The following is a 16157-nucleotide window of genomic DNA, read 5'->3' as shown; positions in this document are numbered from 1 at the left end:
GCACTAGCAATGAGTGGGAATCCTGTTGCTTCGCATCTTCACCAGCATTTAGTGTCATATGTGTTCTTAATTTTGGCCACTCTAATGTGTGTGGTGGTATTTCATTGTTGTTTTAATTTGCATTTCCTTGATGTATGTTGTGGGGCATTTTTTCATAAGCTTATTTATTTTAATCTCTATGTGTCTTTATGTTTAAAGTGGGTTTCTTGTAGATGACATACAGTTGGGTTGTTTTTGGATTAACTCTGACAATCTCTGTCTTTTAATTGGTGTATTTACACCACTGACATTCAAAGTGATTATTTACCATATTTGTTATTTGCTCTTGTTGCCCATGTTCTTTGTTTTGATTTTTGTCTTCCACTCTTATTCTACCTTTTGTGGTTTTAACTGAACATTTTATATAGTTCCATTTTCTCTCCTTTCTTAACATGTCAGTTATATTTTTTTTAGTGATTGCCTTAGTTTTTACAGTATACACTTAGAACTCATTCAAGCCCACTTTTAAATAACACTATACTCCTTTACCGGTAGTGAGATTTATAGTAACAAAATAGTCCCAATTCCTTCCTTCTGTGTTTTGTATCATTGTTGTCTTTCACTTATAAGGATACATAGCACACACACAGATACTTAGACACGCAGACACACACACACACACACACACACACACACACACACACACGATACATACATAAGTGTAACTAATCAAGTACGTTGTTGCTAGTATTTTGAACAAATTGTTATCTGTTAGGACAATTAAAATTAAGAAAAAAAGAACAATAACATTTAAAATCTTACCTTCACCTCCTTGATGCTCTACCTTTCTTCACGTAGGTGAGTTTCTAACTCGTATTTTTCTTCTCTCTAGAGAACATTTAACATTTCTTGCAGAGCGGGTCTCCTGGCAACAAATAGTCTCAGTTTTGTTTGTCTGGTAGAGTCTTTATTTGTCCTTCACTTTTGGAGGATAATTTCACAGGGTGCAGAATTCTGGGTTGGCAGTTTTCTCCTTTCAGTGCTGTAAATGTTTCACTCCACTCTCTTGTTTGCATGGTTTCTGAGAAGTCAGATGTAATTCTTATCTTTGTTCCTCTATAGGTAAGGTGTGTTTTTCCTCTGGCTTCATTCAGGATTTTTCTTTATCTTTGCTTTTCTGTAGTATGAATAAGTTATGCCTAAGTGTAGTTTTGTTTTGGCGTTTATCCTGCTTGGAGTTCTGTGAGCTTCCTGGATCTGTGGTTTGGGGGTCTGACATTAATTGGGAAATATTCTCAGTCATTACTGTTTCACGTATTTCTTCTGTTCCTCTCTTTCTTCTCCTGCTATTCTCATTACACAAATGTTACACCTTTTGGAATTCTCCCATAGTCCTTGGATATTCTGGGGTTTTTTTTTCAGCCTTTGTTCTCTTTGCTTTTCAGTTTCTGAGGATTCTACTGATAGATCTGTAGTTCAGAGTCTCAGCTGTGCTCAGTCTACAAGTAATCCCGTCAGAGGCCTTCTTTATGGTTCTTAGGATTTCCATCTCTTTGCCTGCATTGCTCATTTGTTCTTACATGCTGTCTACTTTGTCCATTAGAGCTCTTAGCATATTAATCACTGTTGTCTTAAATCCCAGATCTGCTAATTCCAACACCCCTGCCGTGTTTGGTTCTGATGCTTGCTCTTCTCTTCAAGTTGTGTTTTGCTTTGTAACTTTTTCTTGTTAGTCAGACAGGAGGTACCAGGTAAAAGCAATTGCTATAAATAGGCCTTTAGTAAGGTGGTGGGAAGGGAGGGGGGAGGGGAAGTGTTCTATAGCCCTTTGATTAGATTTCAGCCTTCCAGTGAGCCTATGCCTGTGGACTGTGAACTTCACAAGTGTTTCTCAATTTCCCCCTCCTGCTTGGCGGGGCGGGTTGGCTAGTGTGTGCTGGAGTAGGCTGTTTCACTTCTTTCCTGTGGAATTCTGGAGCCACCTACAGCTGGGTATTTTCCTCCCCAGGTGAGTTAGTTCTGATAATATCCCAGCACGCCAGGCTCTGTTTAACTAGTTTCTCCTGTGGGCACGTCTTAAGAACAGGGCGCTCTGGCTTATTTCAAAACGGTTCCTTTTCCGTCCCCCTGCTTGGAAGCATAAGAGGATTTTTCTCTGATATTCACTGTGAGAACTCAGTCAAGCTCTAGGAGGTAAAACACAAAAGTGTGGGGCCCCCATAAGGCTGGTGCCCCTGGAGTTTTTAACTCTGACTGTGCCTCCTACTATTTGTCCCAACTCCCGCACTGAGCCTCCTGCTCCTTATCGGTTACAGTGTGGGTTTTCCTGTCCTAGGTCTCATTCCCTCCCTCCGGGGCTTGAGCTTGTGCCTCTGCTCTGGTACGTTGTGATTCTCTGTATCTGCCTGCAGTCTCTCCAGTTTTGGGCACACCAGTTGGCAGTGTGACCTTACGTCTCTTATGGATACTGACTTTTCAGCTTGTTCAGCTTTTTATTTAGCATTAGAACTGACTGATCACTTCCTAGCTCCTTACATGGAAACTGGAAACTGGAAGAATAGTTTTTTTTTTTTTAGAATTCTATTTTTTCTTCTTTCCTTTCCTTTTCCCTTTTCCCCCTTTCCTTTCCATTCCTTTCTTTTTTGTTCTTATTCTACAGACTGTTATCTTTAACTTTATAGCTTCTTAGTGTTAATATTGTCGTCTCGCAAAATGTAGAAATAAGTTTAGGTCCATCTTAGAGGCTGCTTTCCATGGATCTCTTTTTTTCCCCTTTTCTTTTTTTCTTTTTATTTTTTTTGGGGAGAACAGTCATTTACTCTGGCACTAGGAATTCAGTTGACTGCTCTTTCTCCACTGGGTTGTAATGCTCCTTGTCGTTGATCAGTTTTTCATATAAGTGTGTGTTGTTGATTTCTCAGTTCTTTCCTGTTGATGTGTTAGTCTAGGTCTTATCTTTACAATTTTAGTTTCAAAGCAGTCAAACTTTTCTTTGAAGATCAACATTTGCTTGACTACTCTAATACCAAACTAATACTGAGTTTTTAAAAGCTGTAACTTTTTAAGGCATAAAGAGATTTCCTGAAAGTGAGGTGATAACTTGGATTTTGGTTACTAGTTTACTTCCTATTCTTTTTTTACGTTTAATAGTTGATTTTTTTTGAAGCTTTCTGCTTTTATTTTTTTCAAGTAAGCTATTGCACTAGTGTTTTATTCATAGACACTGGGCATTCATAGAAAATTTATAGGTGTTCTAGATTATGACCTGTTCTAAATATTAATTGGAGTAATTTACTGTTTTGAGATCTATTCAGAATTTTAAACTTAGCTTCTTTTTAAGTATTATCCCATGGTTGCTGAAGAAAAATTGATTTTTATCTTTTTGTGATTGTTACGTAGTTGAACTTTTGTGATATATGTTGATTTTTATTTATTAGGTGATGCAGTTAATACCTGGAAATAGCTCTTGAGTTCCTTTTTTGAGAGATACGTGTGTATACATACATCAGCCACAAACACTAGTTTGGGGTCTAATTAAAAACTTTGAAATTTAATTTTATAGTATTGTTCAGCAGCTAGTGACTTAACTTTTTAAAAGGCGAGTTTAAAAATTGTTTTTGGCGTTAACTTTAAAGCCCAGGAAAGCGAGTCTTTTTGCTTTCTTTCTTTCCAAGTTGCTTTATAGTGTGTCTTATTTAAGAAAGTCTGGTCTGTGTTTATCTTGAATTGTGCAAAAGTTAACTTAGTGGTCTTACTTGCTTTGAAAAGTTTTTTTTACTTACTATAGATTTTTATTAAGATTTCATTAAATATGAAAAAAAGATTTCATTAAATATCAAGATCTCTTAATAGAGCGTAAGTAATTTACAAAGTTTTAAGTTGTGTGTGTTTAAAAATGATTATATCTAGTGCCCCAAGTGAAGCATGTTAGTATTATAGTTTTTACTTTAAGGAAAAGGAATTTGTAATTATGCCTTTAATTCACAAAGAAAATCGATGATGTGTTGGTGGAGACAGTAGGCAGCTTGAAATGTGAGTGTAAACTCAGGAGAAGCATGGAAGTTATAAAAGTAAGAAGGGACGTTTCCTCCTTGTAGGTGGCCATTGAAGCTCTGGTAGAAGATCAGGGTCTCAAAGCTCAGAATAAGGAATGGTCTGAAATTTATGACATCACTTATACGTGGAATCTAAAAAAAATGATGTGAACTTATTTACAAAATAGAAGGAGACTCACAGACAGAAAACTTACGGTTACCTAGTGGTGGAATTGGGCAGGGGGGTGCAGATTAGTTTGGAGTTCGGGATTAGCAGATGTACACTGCTATGTACAGAACAGATAAACAGCAAGGTCTTCCTGTGTAGCACAGGGACTTATATTCAATGGCTTGCAGTAACCTGTAATGAAAAAGAATATGTATATATTTATGTATAACTGAATCACTATGCTGTACACCAGAAACTAATACAATATTGTAAATCAACTATACTTAAATTAAAAAAAAAAGGCAGTCTGAGGTTAGAAGCTGGGAAACAGCAACATTTAAGGAATCAGTTTTCCTTGGATCTTTTATCAATGGATCAGTTGTCAGATCATCCTTTTAAAAATAAATATTTATAATATATTAGAAAAAGTGGAAGAAATAGAATGTGGAGGATTGGAAGTTTTTTTAAATTAGCAAATAGTGGTAATCTTAATTTTTAAGTCTAAAGCTTTATTTATAATGAAATCTTTATTCAGATTATACATTTTGTACTCAGTTGTATAATCAGCTTTTCAAAAAGCATTTAATGAGGTACAAACATACAATATGGTTATACACACACACACACACACACACACACACATGTAGGATGGATGTATAGATGTGTAAGGGAAGATCTATCTATATTCATAAATATATCTTCATCTGTATTGATTTAACTTTCTTTCCTCTCTCTCCAGCGTATTCATCCACTCATCCATCTATCCATCCATTCATCCATCCAGCCATCCTTCCCAGTCTGCCTTTACAGAATTAAGCATGCTTTGCCAGCTAGTTCTTGACACCTTGTAAGAGGGCAGCTTACTTAAATCTTAATCGCATCGCTGTGGGGTTCTTCGAAAGCTTTGAAGTTGTTTCCAGGGTTGCTTAAAAAATTTGTGCCACAAAGAACTGTGATCATAGTGACTCAGCAGGAAGCGTTGGTAACATCTAGTTTATCCCTAGGTGGGCTGTTAGGAACTAGTCTTCTTTCTCTTTATCTAGGAAGTGCTTTGTTTGTGATTCAGAAAGAAGTTGTTCTGATGGATTTTGTTTTGTAGAATTGTTATGGATTTGCTTTGATATTTAGTATTAGTTTAGATAAATTAAAACTGCAGGGTGCTCAAACACGGACATGGATTAAAGTATCAAAAACTGCACATTTATTCTAAGCATATTCATGGGTTCAGTTGTTAAATTACACTGTTAGTTGTGAAACTTCTAAGCAGATATAACCAAAATAATGCAGCTATATAATATGTGAATAAAAGAATACCATGAATTTGGCCTATAATAAATAATTGGTATTTCCAAGTTTCAGTGTCATGTTATCTTCACCAAAAGAAAATTAAATTACCTTGCAGTCTTCTGAAAGGCATACTCTGTATTATCTACTGTATATATAATAGAACATAATTATAGACTCTTGTTCTAGACTGGAAGTTTATCTTATGCATTCCTATACCTTAAAAAAGTATTTTTACACTCTTCTAAAACATTCTAACAGATGAAAATCTGTTATATCTTGAAAGACTTTCTAAAATGATTAAATAGCATCTCTTAGTAAACCATTACAATGTTTAGGAACATTCACTTTGCTTTTCTTTAATCTCTAATTTCTCCTTATCTGTAGAACACATATGTATATATAGAATATATAAATATTTAGAATTTAGACGTTATACCATTCTAACTGTATTCTGTAGTAACTTTAGTTATGAAATGTGTTACCTACAGTGTTAGAAATTTGAGCAAGTTAGCTAAAGAATATACACACTGAAGTTGCCAGAAAAAAACATTATTGTCCATCTACTTAGATAAAATAATGTCATTAGAAGGGAATACTTGGAATTTCAATAGAATGTGAGGATACCTTTTAGTTTACTGAGATGTTAAGAAAATTTAATTATTTTTACTATTTTCCCGTAGGAATAGTGATACTCTGATTACATAGAGTTAGTTCTTACAGCAGGGGTTCTTAATACTTTTTTAGATAATACCCTCTGCTGTGCACACCCACTTGCATTTTGCTTGAAGGTTTGAGAGATTCAGCCCCTTCCCCCATCAAAAAAAAAAAAAAAGAAACTTATCTGTAGTTTTAAAAAGTACTCCACTAACTTTAGACTGCTTATTCACTGAGCTTCACCAATCTTCTGATCTAGTGATGCTCAGTAGACTGGGAGTATTTGTGTATCGGATTTGTGAAGTTTAAAAAGATAGTGTCCTCCTTCTTGACCCCAGCCCTCCCTCTTTACTCCTAGGCAGTCTTTTGTTCTAATTGGCACCTCCCCCTTCCCCATCACTGTTGTAGCAGTGTTTTAATGTTATAACTTGGTTTCCAGAGAGAAGTTAACCCACTAGGAAGGGAGTGACATGTTTGTCTTCAGACTTAGGCTATATATAGTCAAGTGTTAAAATAATAAAATGGTATTTAATTAACTTATCAGTTTCCTGTAATACTGAACATCTCTGGAGAAGTGATAAAATAAATTAACTGTTCTGATATTCTGCACCTACCAGGTTGACATTGGAATGGAGGTGGAAGACACTGTAGCAGGGAAATGCACCAAAGAGTGGCTATGTAATCCAACATATCATGACCTTCACAGATACTGACCTCTCATTCTTGAGGCTGTTTGCTCTGGGTTGGAATTCAAATAAAGCTGGGAAGGAGGTGATCTTCCTCATTATTTGGAAACGATAAACTGAAACTTGAGACCAGAACAGGACATAATCTAATAACAGTACATCCTCTGCTTTTTTCCAGTGACAAGAGTGTGTCAAGGCTTTATTCATCCTTAAGGCACAGAAGCCTGTTAGGACACCATATTAAGCAAGTCAGTGAATTTTAGAATTAAAACTTAGTAATGCAAAGATTTTTTTTTGCTGTAGAAGCGGAGCATTGGAAAAAAACATGAAACTGGAATTGGATGAGCTTGCTTTTTGCTACTTTTTATCTTTAAGGAAACCACTTAATTTCTCTGCTTCTTGGTTTTCAATAGACTGAGGAAAATTGTATCTGTGTTACACTACATAGAACTAGTGAGAAGATAAAATCTGATTTCATGATATTAAGTATACCTTGTAAATTATTAAATTTTATGCAGGTGTAAGATAAAAGGATCATGTTTTTGCTTGCTAGTAAATTGGTATCATTAATCGGCCCTCCTGTCTAGTGGCTATCTTTTGTGACTATATTTCTATTAAGTATGTCTACTATGTGTTCTTTTTTATAAGGCTGGGTTCCTCTACCATTTGTTTAGTGCCTATCCTGGTACTATTGCAGGTTTGTGATATTATGAAGGTGAACAAGATAATCTTTGCTCAGTAGAGATAAACAGTTACAGATGGAAGCTAGTGGTGATTCTGGAGTTGGATTACTTGTCAGTGTTAAAGGCAGAATTGGATTAGAGGAACAAATGTTTTTGAAGATAACATACATTAATTCACTTTAGAATGAAATGTATTTTCAGGTACTACCACTGAAATTACAGAAATTATATTTTTATTTTGGTTTTGTAATTAAGAATTTCTTTCCTTCATATGTAACCAGCCATTGGTAAGAATAGGTGTCACCTGAGAAGGATTTAGCTTTGCTGTGTTTGTGTGACTCTTGGATGTTGATGTTACCCGAACTTTTCTTGATATAACTTGTGTAAAATAAGTACTATTAGAACATTTATGATTTAGAATCCGTAGGAACTATAAGATTGGTAAGAATTAGGAAGAACAATGTCAATTCATATGTACAAATCATAGACAAGAACAACTAAAAAGGGGTCTTACACATCATCAGTGATTCTGAAATTCTTTTTCAGGGGAGCAATAGAATTCTGTTGTTCTCTTGAGTTGCATTTCAGGACCTGCTGAAGAGGGACATTGGGGGAGTATGGCTCAATGGGTATGTCTGGACCCCTTCCCATTTCAAGCAGGGTGGGCCCAATATTATGTTTTATATATTGGTGATAAGTGTAAGTTTTTTTCTTTAAATAGGTTTCATGTTTAAAAACGTAAGTTATATAACTAGTTTTCTTCCCATATTTTAATGACAAAACTACAGAATGCTAGAGAATTAAACTTACCTGGAACCTGGATTTCCTCACTTCACTTCAGTGTTGTTCAGTTATATCATACTGCCTCCATGTGGCTTCAGTAATATTAAAAATCCTATTAAGTCATTTTAAATGATGAACAATCAAAACTAAGCATGACTGGATCTGACATCAAGATTTGACTGATGATGTTAATATCAACACCTGGCATTTAAATGAAAAGTGATTTGATTTTGGTACTTACCATGCTTTATACACAAGAAATCTTTTTCTTTGAGTAATAAAAATGTTTATAATTGAAACTCAAATAAATTTTTATAATTTTCAGAGTTTTTTCCCTTGAACTCTTAAAATGTTAAAGACCTCCTTCCGGGAGAACAGGATATATTTCATTTATGGTCTCATATGCAGTATAAGTATAATAAAATGATTCAGGCATAAAATTGTTCTTATCTTTGAGTTTCTTACCTGAATTCTCATTAGGTAGATTTAGTAAGTATGCAATTTTTCTGTCAAGTGAGTGTTTACAGAGCTTTTATTTATCCTTTGGTGTTAGAAAGTTCACTTAGTGCCTCGCTTTTCACTTGACAATGAAGTTAAAACAAGATGATTTAGTATGATTTGTCATGATATCTAAGGAACAGTTCCATTGTGTGTGAAACAAATAGAATCCCTGAATTTTAGAAAATAAATTTGCACTTAGTTAGAATTGTTCCAGCCTTGACCTCTTGGCAAGATGAATTTGTTAGGTTTCTTCACTAAATTTAGAATTCTCTAGCATAAACATGGACTAGTAGCAAATTGTACCTCTCTTCCTATTAATAAGTAATGATAAAGCAATAATGATAAAGCAATAGTAATTTTTGAAATTGAGATATGATTGACATATAACATTATGTTAGTTTCAGTTGTAGAACTCAACGATTCGATATTGATACATACTGCAAAATGATTACCACAATAAGTCTAGCTAACAATTACTAGGCAATAGTTATTTTAAAGAGAGAAATTAATGACCAGTAAACAGAGTGTTTAATGACTGCTGAACAGAATGAGTTGTATAATCTATTCAGATCCAACGATTAGGGTACTAAAAACTTAGTTCAGCGTAATGTACCCCTTTTTCTCAACTCCGATAATTGCTTTGATAGATTTCTAAAAAAAATGATAAAGTGATTATTAAGTCACATTGATGCTTAGTCTCATTCTGTCTCTTAAAATTATTTGCAGGAGAGGGCTGCTCACAATTTATATGGCCAACTTGGTAAGTAATTCTTTTTTGTTTTGCTTTTGAGGTTTCTCCATGTGCTTTTTTTTAACCTCTTTTTTTTTTTTTAAATCAAGTTCCCTTACAAGAGAAGGGAAAACCCCTTAAATTTGAGAATATTTTCTGTGTCTGTTTTTAAAGAACAGACTTAAATGTTTAAAATAGCCTTGCTGCTATCTCGTTCACTCCCATCACATGGACTGAATTGCACTTATTTCAGGAGGAAAGTGATTCACTGCCCTGTGCCCTTCATGATTCTTTTCTTTTAAGCTTAGATCTTCGTCTTTGATAGGATATATATCTGTATCTGTATCCCTCTCTTTTTCTGTCTTTAATTTCATTTCATGCTCTGCTTCTATTGCTAACTTCTTACAGGAAAAATGATTTAAGGATGAGCTTTTATGATGTACATTCTTCTTGGACATCAGAATAGCATTGATTCTACCTCCAAATACTGAGTATGTTTAATAATATAATTAGCCAGGCTTCTAAATTGTTAAGTTTACAGAATTGACATTACTGTCTAGTTTGATGTGCTTTATGGTAAGTAAATAATCAAGGTTATGTAATTTTCATTGCCAAATTTGTGTTTTAAAAAACATATCTATATTAAAATCTTTCAGAGTTGTTTAATGGAATTGATAGTAAACATTGAAAAATTCAATTAAGAAAAGAGAAATAATTATTTACCTAAGGATAGGTTTTTGAATTCTGTAGCAAGAGAGTTATATTTAGCAGCTTAATTTCAGTTCTAAAATATTTAATTTTTACTCTGTGCTTACCATGTATCAGTGACTGTGCTGTGTGCTGGAAGGCATGCTAGAGACAGTCCTTGTACTCCAGGAATTTGCTATTGGGTAGAGTAGAAATAATGTCTGAAGAGGGCTGAAAGATGAATCAAAGGGTGCCCTGGAAACTGTAATAGTAGCATCAAACTATTTCAGGTGCTGCCTTCCTTTCTTTTTTGTAAAAAAAACTTTGAAAATTATGTCTGCATACTAGAATGCATTTGAGTTTTAATGCATTTTTTTCCCTTTAGTCATGCACCTGCTTTCCTATGCTACCACATGGTGATACTTTAATACCCAAACGTTATATGTATTTATACATTTACCTTTAAGTTCTACGTAAACTTCCATAAACTATTTTTATGTTCCTTGATTTAGATTGTAAATACCTGGAGAGAAGATACTTGATTTTGATTGATATGATCAATGTTGGAAAGTACCCTAAAATTACTGTATTTTTTTAGACTTTTTATTTTGAAATAATCATAGGTTGATATTGCAGTTGTAAGAAATAATAGAGAAATATCATTTTCTCTCTACCTAATTTTCCTCAACGGTATTATCTTTAAAAAAATGTTAATAGTAGCAAAATTAGGACATTTACATTATTTACTGTGGTCAAGACAGAGAACACTTCCTTCACCGGCATTCTTCACGCTGCCCTTTTGTAGTTACGTTCACTTCTCTCTCACTCTAACCTCTATCGCCCAACCTCTGGCAACCACTATTTATTCTTTATTTCTATAATTCTGTAATTTCTACAGTCATTTCAAGAATGTTATATAAATAGAATTATATAGTACCTACTATTTGTCATTGTCTATTTTCACTCAACATAATTCTCTGGAGATTCATTCAAGCTGTTAGGCTTATCAGTAGTTTGTTCCTTTTTATTGCTAAGTAATATTCCATGGTATGGCTGTACTAGCTTATTTAACTGTTCACCCATTGAAGGGCATCTGGCTTGTTTCTGTTTTTTGGCTATTAAAAATAAAGCTGCTATAAATATCCATGTGCAGGGTTTTGTGTGAACATGAGTTTTTATTTCTCTGGGATAAATGCCCAGGAGTGCACTTGCCAGGTGGTATGGCAGATGAATGTTTAGTTTTTAAAGGAACTATTAAAATGTTTTCCAGAGTCACTGTACTATGTTGTTTTGATAGTATTTCAATTGTAGAGTAAACCTTTGAATTGTGTTCTTTCAAAATGGAAAATTTCTTGTGTGTGTTAGGGGAGTGATAACATATCTAAGTAGATTTGTATTTTTTATGTCCAGATTAATACATTTCAGTATTAGTAAAGTTTTTCAGAAAATGTAGTATATGAATTGGCATTTTATCTTTTGTCAGCCGGTTTTAAAGGGTCTATAATTTAAAAACTTAATGAGATCGAAGGCTTTACACATGGACTTTACTATGTCCAAAGGAAAGTAAATTTTGTACATGATCTGTTCTGGATACTAATGATAATCTTAGTATCTTCATACTTCCCTTTCTCTAAATAGAGCCTTTTATTTTTACTATTGCTGTGTAACTATTGCTATAGTAAGATGGTGATTAGTGCAGAATAGATAAGACTTTAAATATTTTCAGAGACTGAAAATAGCCTTAAGAAATAATTTTATTCTATAACTCTGTTACATCGCTCACTACACTAAGCTGAGATTGTTGGCTTATTTTAACATCAACAATGAAAATTCTAAATTTTGGGAGGTTTTAAGAAAAGTATTTAGGTTTGTGTTTCTGATTTGGAAAGTACAGAAAAGCCTGAAGAAGAAAGTGAAAATCATCTGTAATTTTACTGTGTAGTAATTACTTAACATTTTCATTTTTTGTATTCCCTTCCCTTTCCTCCAGTGTACATACATAAATGCACACAAATAGATGCACATTCACATTACCCATTATATACCCATTAAAAAATTGGAGGCATATTGTTTTGTGACATCTTTTGTTACTATGCCATACAATTTTAATTGCTCATAGTATTAAATAATCATTTTTTAGGGGGTCTAATCCTACCTTTTCACATACTTCTTGGTAATATTTTTATTACAGTGGGTTGGTTTTATACATATACATGTATACACAGTCCCACTGAAAATGCTGGGAGATAATAAAATACTGTTTGTTCATAATGGTATCATTTTGTTAGTTTTGGCTGTGACAGCTACCCATTCCTTAATTATTTTGACCAGAAAATGTCAAAGGCATTGCCATGCCTTTGAATGAATACCTGATAGAGAAATATGCAAAACTGGCTTCATACTGTCTTTATCATCTTTGTCTTTATTTTTATCAGGGACCAATTATTGAGTGCAAAACACTTTGGTAGGTATTTGGACACAAGTATCAGCCATAATTCTATCCTTGAAATTAATTTAGTTGAGGGAACAAGATATATCTAGATCTGAATTTTAGATGAATAGGTAATAAATAGTCCAAGATAGTAATATCCATGTCAAATATGTGGTTAGACAGTACAGTCTTTATAATTTTAGAAAAGGGAGTTAGCTTTGGGCTGGGGAAATCAGAGAAGGTTTTATGAATCACTTGGGACTTGAACCTCGAGGAAAGGAGAGGACTTGGAGGTAGCTGCATCTTAGGGACGTGACACTGGTGATCACAGGACAAAATTCTTGCCTTTCCGAGGATTGCAGGTTGAGGCCAAGTTTTAGGAAGAAACAAAGAATAAGCAACATTTGATGATTATCGACTATTTAGGCACTGTTGGTAAAATTGGGGTTACCAAAATGAACAAGGTATAGTCCTTGCTTCCAAAGACCTTATACTTTACTGGGGGAGAGAGTTGTAAACCAGTGGAAGTAAACCTCATCTGTGTTTTTTTGTTTTTGTTTTTTAACGTTGATAGTTGTCTCAAAACAGAAAACAGAACAGTGCTTATACTATGTAGCTGTGAATATAAATGTTGCTAATTGTGTTTATGTTAGTATCATAGGAAGCAGGTGACGAGCTATGTACTCTGAATAAGAGACATCTCTATTAATACTTCAGTTTTTATAAAAAAAAATCTGTCAAGCTACTTTTATTATTCATGATATCTGTCAGTAAGCCCTGGTGAGTCTCAGTTATTAGATCTAAGTTTTTGGCCTCAGTGATTAATGAGCAGTTTTAAAAATTACCAAGTCTTAAAATTTAATTAAAATTAATTTAGTTAAACGACATCTGAAAATGTCAGTCTTTCTTGTTACATGTTAGCATATTTTGAAAGGAAAAGTGTACTGTACAGTTTTTTAAGATTTTTATAATTGATAGAGACTTAGTTGTTAAAGGGCAAAATGTATAAAAGTTAGGCAGAAAAGGTATGACACAAAGAATTAAATATTTTCTCTGGCTTCTGCCCAAGATATGGCTATAAAGTGATAGAAATGTTTTCCTGGGGCTAATACGCCAGAACCAATTACCCACAAGAACACCAGCTGCTAGGATTCAGCCTTGCACAGTATGATTCAAAAGAGAACACAGAAGAGTTTACATTTACATGACTTCCCTTTATTTATGTTGGTTGTGACAATGACTGAGGATTCTAGTCTTTCAAAATTCATTATATGCTGCTAACAGTTATTTAAGATGCGATGTCAAGAGTAGTTCATTTCTGTTTAGTTTAATTATAGTTTATGACATTTAAAAATCTTTCTTTGTAAGTTCTTTTGAAAACTTCTGTCTACAGTTTCATTTATGCACTGGGCATTCAACAATGCATGCATTTTAAAATTGTAAACATATATCTAGCAGGCTTGTCTCTAGCATTTTTTTTTTTAATTTTAAACACACAATGTCTGTGATTAAAACATGTGTATTTGATTTTTCACATAAGGTTTGAAAATGTTGATTCATATGTTTTCTTGTAAGGCCACTTCAATTTAATTAGATTTAGCAGGTAGTTATTATATATCAGCTGTGCTGGGCACATGAGGATACAAAGGAAATACAAAACGGACTATAAACTAGTTGGAGAAATTTGATGGATGAACTTGAAAAAAATAAACTGAAAGTATTAAATTCAAAAAACAATTATAAATACTTTCTCTCAAATTGCCCCCCTAAGCTTTCCTTTTGCAGCAAATGGCATCAACCATCCATCCAGTTGCTCAGGCCAAAAACTTAGGAGTTTTAACTCTTTTCTCCTTACACCTTTGGTCTAGTCCATAACGAAATCTTATTCTACTTTGAAAATATACTCTGGATCATACAGTGACTCATTACCTACACAGTTATAACCACAGTCTGAGCCCCAGCATCTCTTGCCTGAGCTATCTGAATAGTATAACTGGTTTACATCTTCCCACCCTTGCCTTCTTATACAGCCTGTTTTCCACAGCCATCAGAGTCGTGGAAATGCAAATATAGAGTTTATCGATCTTCTGCTGAAAATTCAGAAGAGCCTTCCCTTCCCACTTCTCACTGCACCCCGAATACAATTCAAATGTCTCACAAAGCCACTACCTCTCTGACTCTGTCTACTGTTTCTTCTCGTTCTTTCCACTGGATTTCTTTTTGTCTGTGGAATGCTTGAAGCTTGTTATTCCTTTATAGCCTAGCACTTGCTTTTCTTTTTGCTTAGAAATCTCTTTCCTTAGATTTTTCTTGGCTGCCATCTTTTCCTTATGTCATTCTTAACCCAGTGTCACCTCCTGAGAGAGCCCTTCCTTACTCGCATAGTTAAAGCGGCTTCCCCTCACCCCTCTAACTCATAATCTTATCTTTTTTTCATGGCACTTATAAATACTGAAATTTTCTTACTTGTTTGTTAAGTTGTCTTTCTTCCCTCACTGTATATAAGCTGCTTAAGGGCAAGGACTCTTGCTTGTTCACTGACATTTCCCTGTTACCTATAAAGAGTGTTTAGAATATAATGTATGCTAAAATGAACAATTTTGAATGAATGGAGATTGGAAACAAATACCTTGGAAAATGGCAAAGCTGAGAGAGAATGACCCTTCTCTCTGGTGGTGAATAAAATATCTCTTCTTTCCCTACCCCAATCTGTTAGCCTTGAGACCCAAGTCCTTTAGGCCAAGTAAATTACCTTGTTTTCCCAGAGGAAGGTAAACAAAGGGGCAAGTGGATCTGTCCTCAGTTGAGTTCCTGAGCTAGTAGATTCTTTTGTTGGAAGCTTTCTTACAAGTACCAGGATTAGGGCTAATATTCCTCTCTCTGTTCTTACTCTGACTCTTTCAGTCACACTGAGGAATGTGTTTCTGGTACCCAGTATAACATTAGGCAATGTTGAGCTCTTCATTTTGTAGAAGCTGAGATACTTTGCTATCCAAGGTGAATAGGTTCCTTAAAGTTGCCATGGTCTTCTTGATCACAGAGGCACACATACAGGGGGACTTGTGAGTGTGAAAAGGGGAATTATTAGAGACTCTCTCTTATTTTTTTTATTGGACAATTTCATACTGTAATTTGAAGATCTGCCCATATTGTTAGTATTATTTACTTTGAACTTGACACCCTATTTTCAAGACCTGTGTGTGTTGCTTCTGACTGCTGCATAGTGTGCTAGAATATCCATCCCCTGTATGTACTTTATAACAGCTTTATTGAGATATAAGTTACATACCATAAAATTTACCCTTTTGCGCTAAAAACCACTGGAATGTAAACTTCATTCACAGAGTGGCTTTTAATACATTCACAGAGTTGTGCAACCATTATCACTCTAATTTTAGCATACTTTGTCTGCTACATTTTACATGTTCATTCTTCCAGTGAGAGATATTCAGGTTGCTTCTAGCATCTCGATATCACAAGCAGTATGGTGCTAGACATCGTTGTACATGACTGTTTTGTGAATTTCTCTGGGT

General features: G+C 34.4%; 1 protein-coding gene across 2 annotated transcripts in view; it reads left to right on the top strand.

Annotated features, from left to right (window-relative positions):
- TMEM135 (transmembrane protein 135) overlaps nt 1-16157 on the top strand; it is a 209177-nt gene that overhangs the window by 27700 nt on the left and 165320 nt on the right. For both annotated transcript variants that reach the window (XM_072969032.1, XM_072969031.1), the window contains one exon: nt 9503-9536. In XM_072969032.1, the coding sequence (XP_072825133.1) occupies nt 9503-9536 (34 nt within the window). The remainder of the gene's footprint in view (nt 1-9502; nt 9537-16157) is intronic.

The sequence above is a fragment of the Vicugna pacos genome, chromosome 10, assembly GCF_048564905.1.
Source record: "Vicugna pacos chromosome 10, VicPac4, whole genome shotgun sequence".
Taxonomy (NCBI): Eukaryota; Metazoa; Chordata; class Mammalia; order Artiodactyla; family Camelidae; genus Vicugna; species Vicugna pacos.
This window is presented reverse-complemented; position numbering and strand designations above follow the sequence as displayed.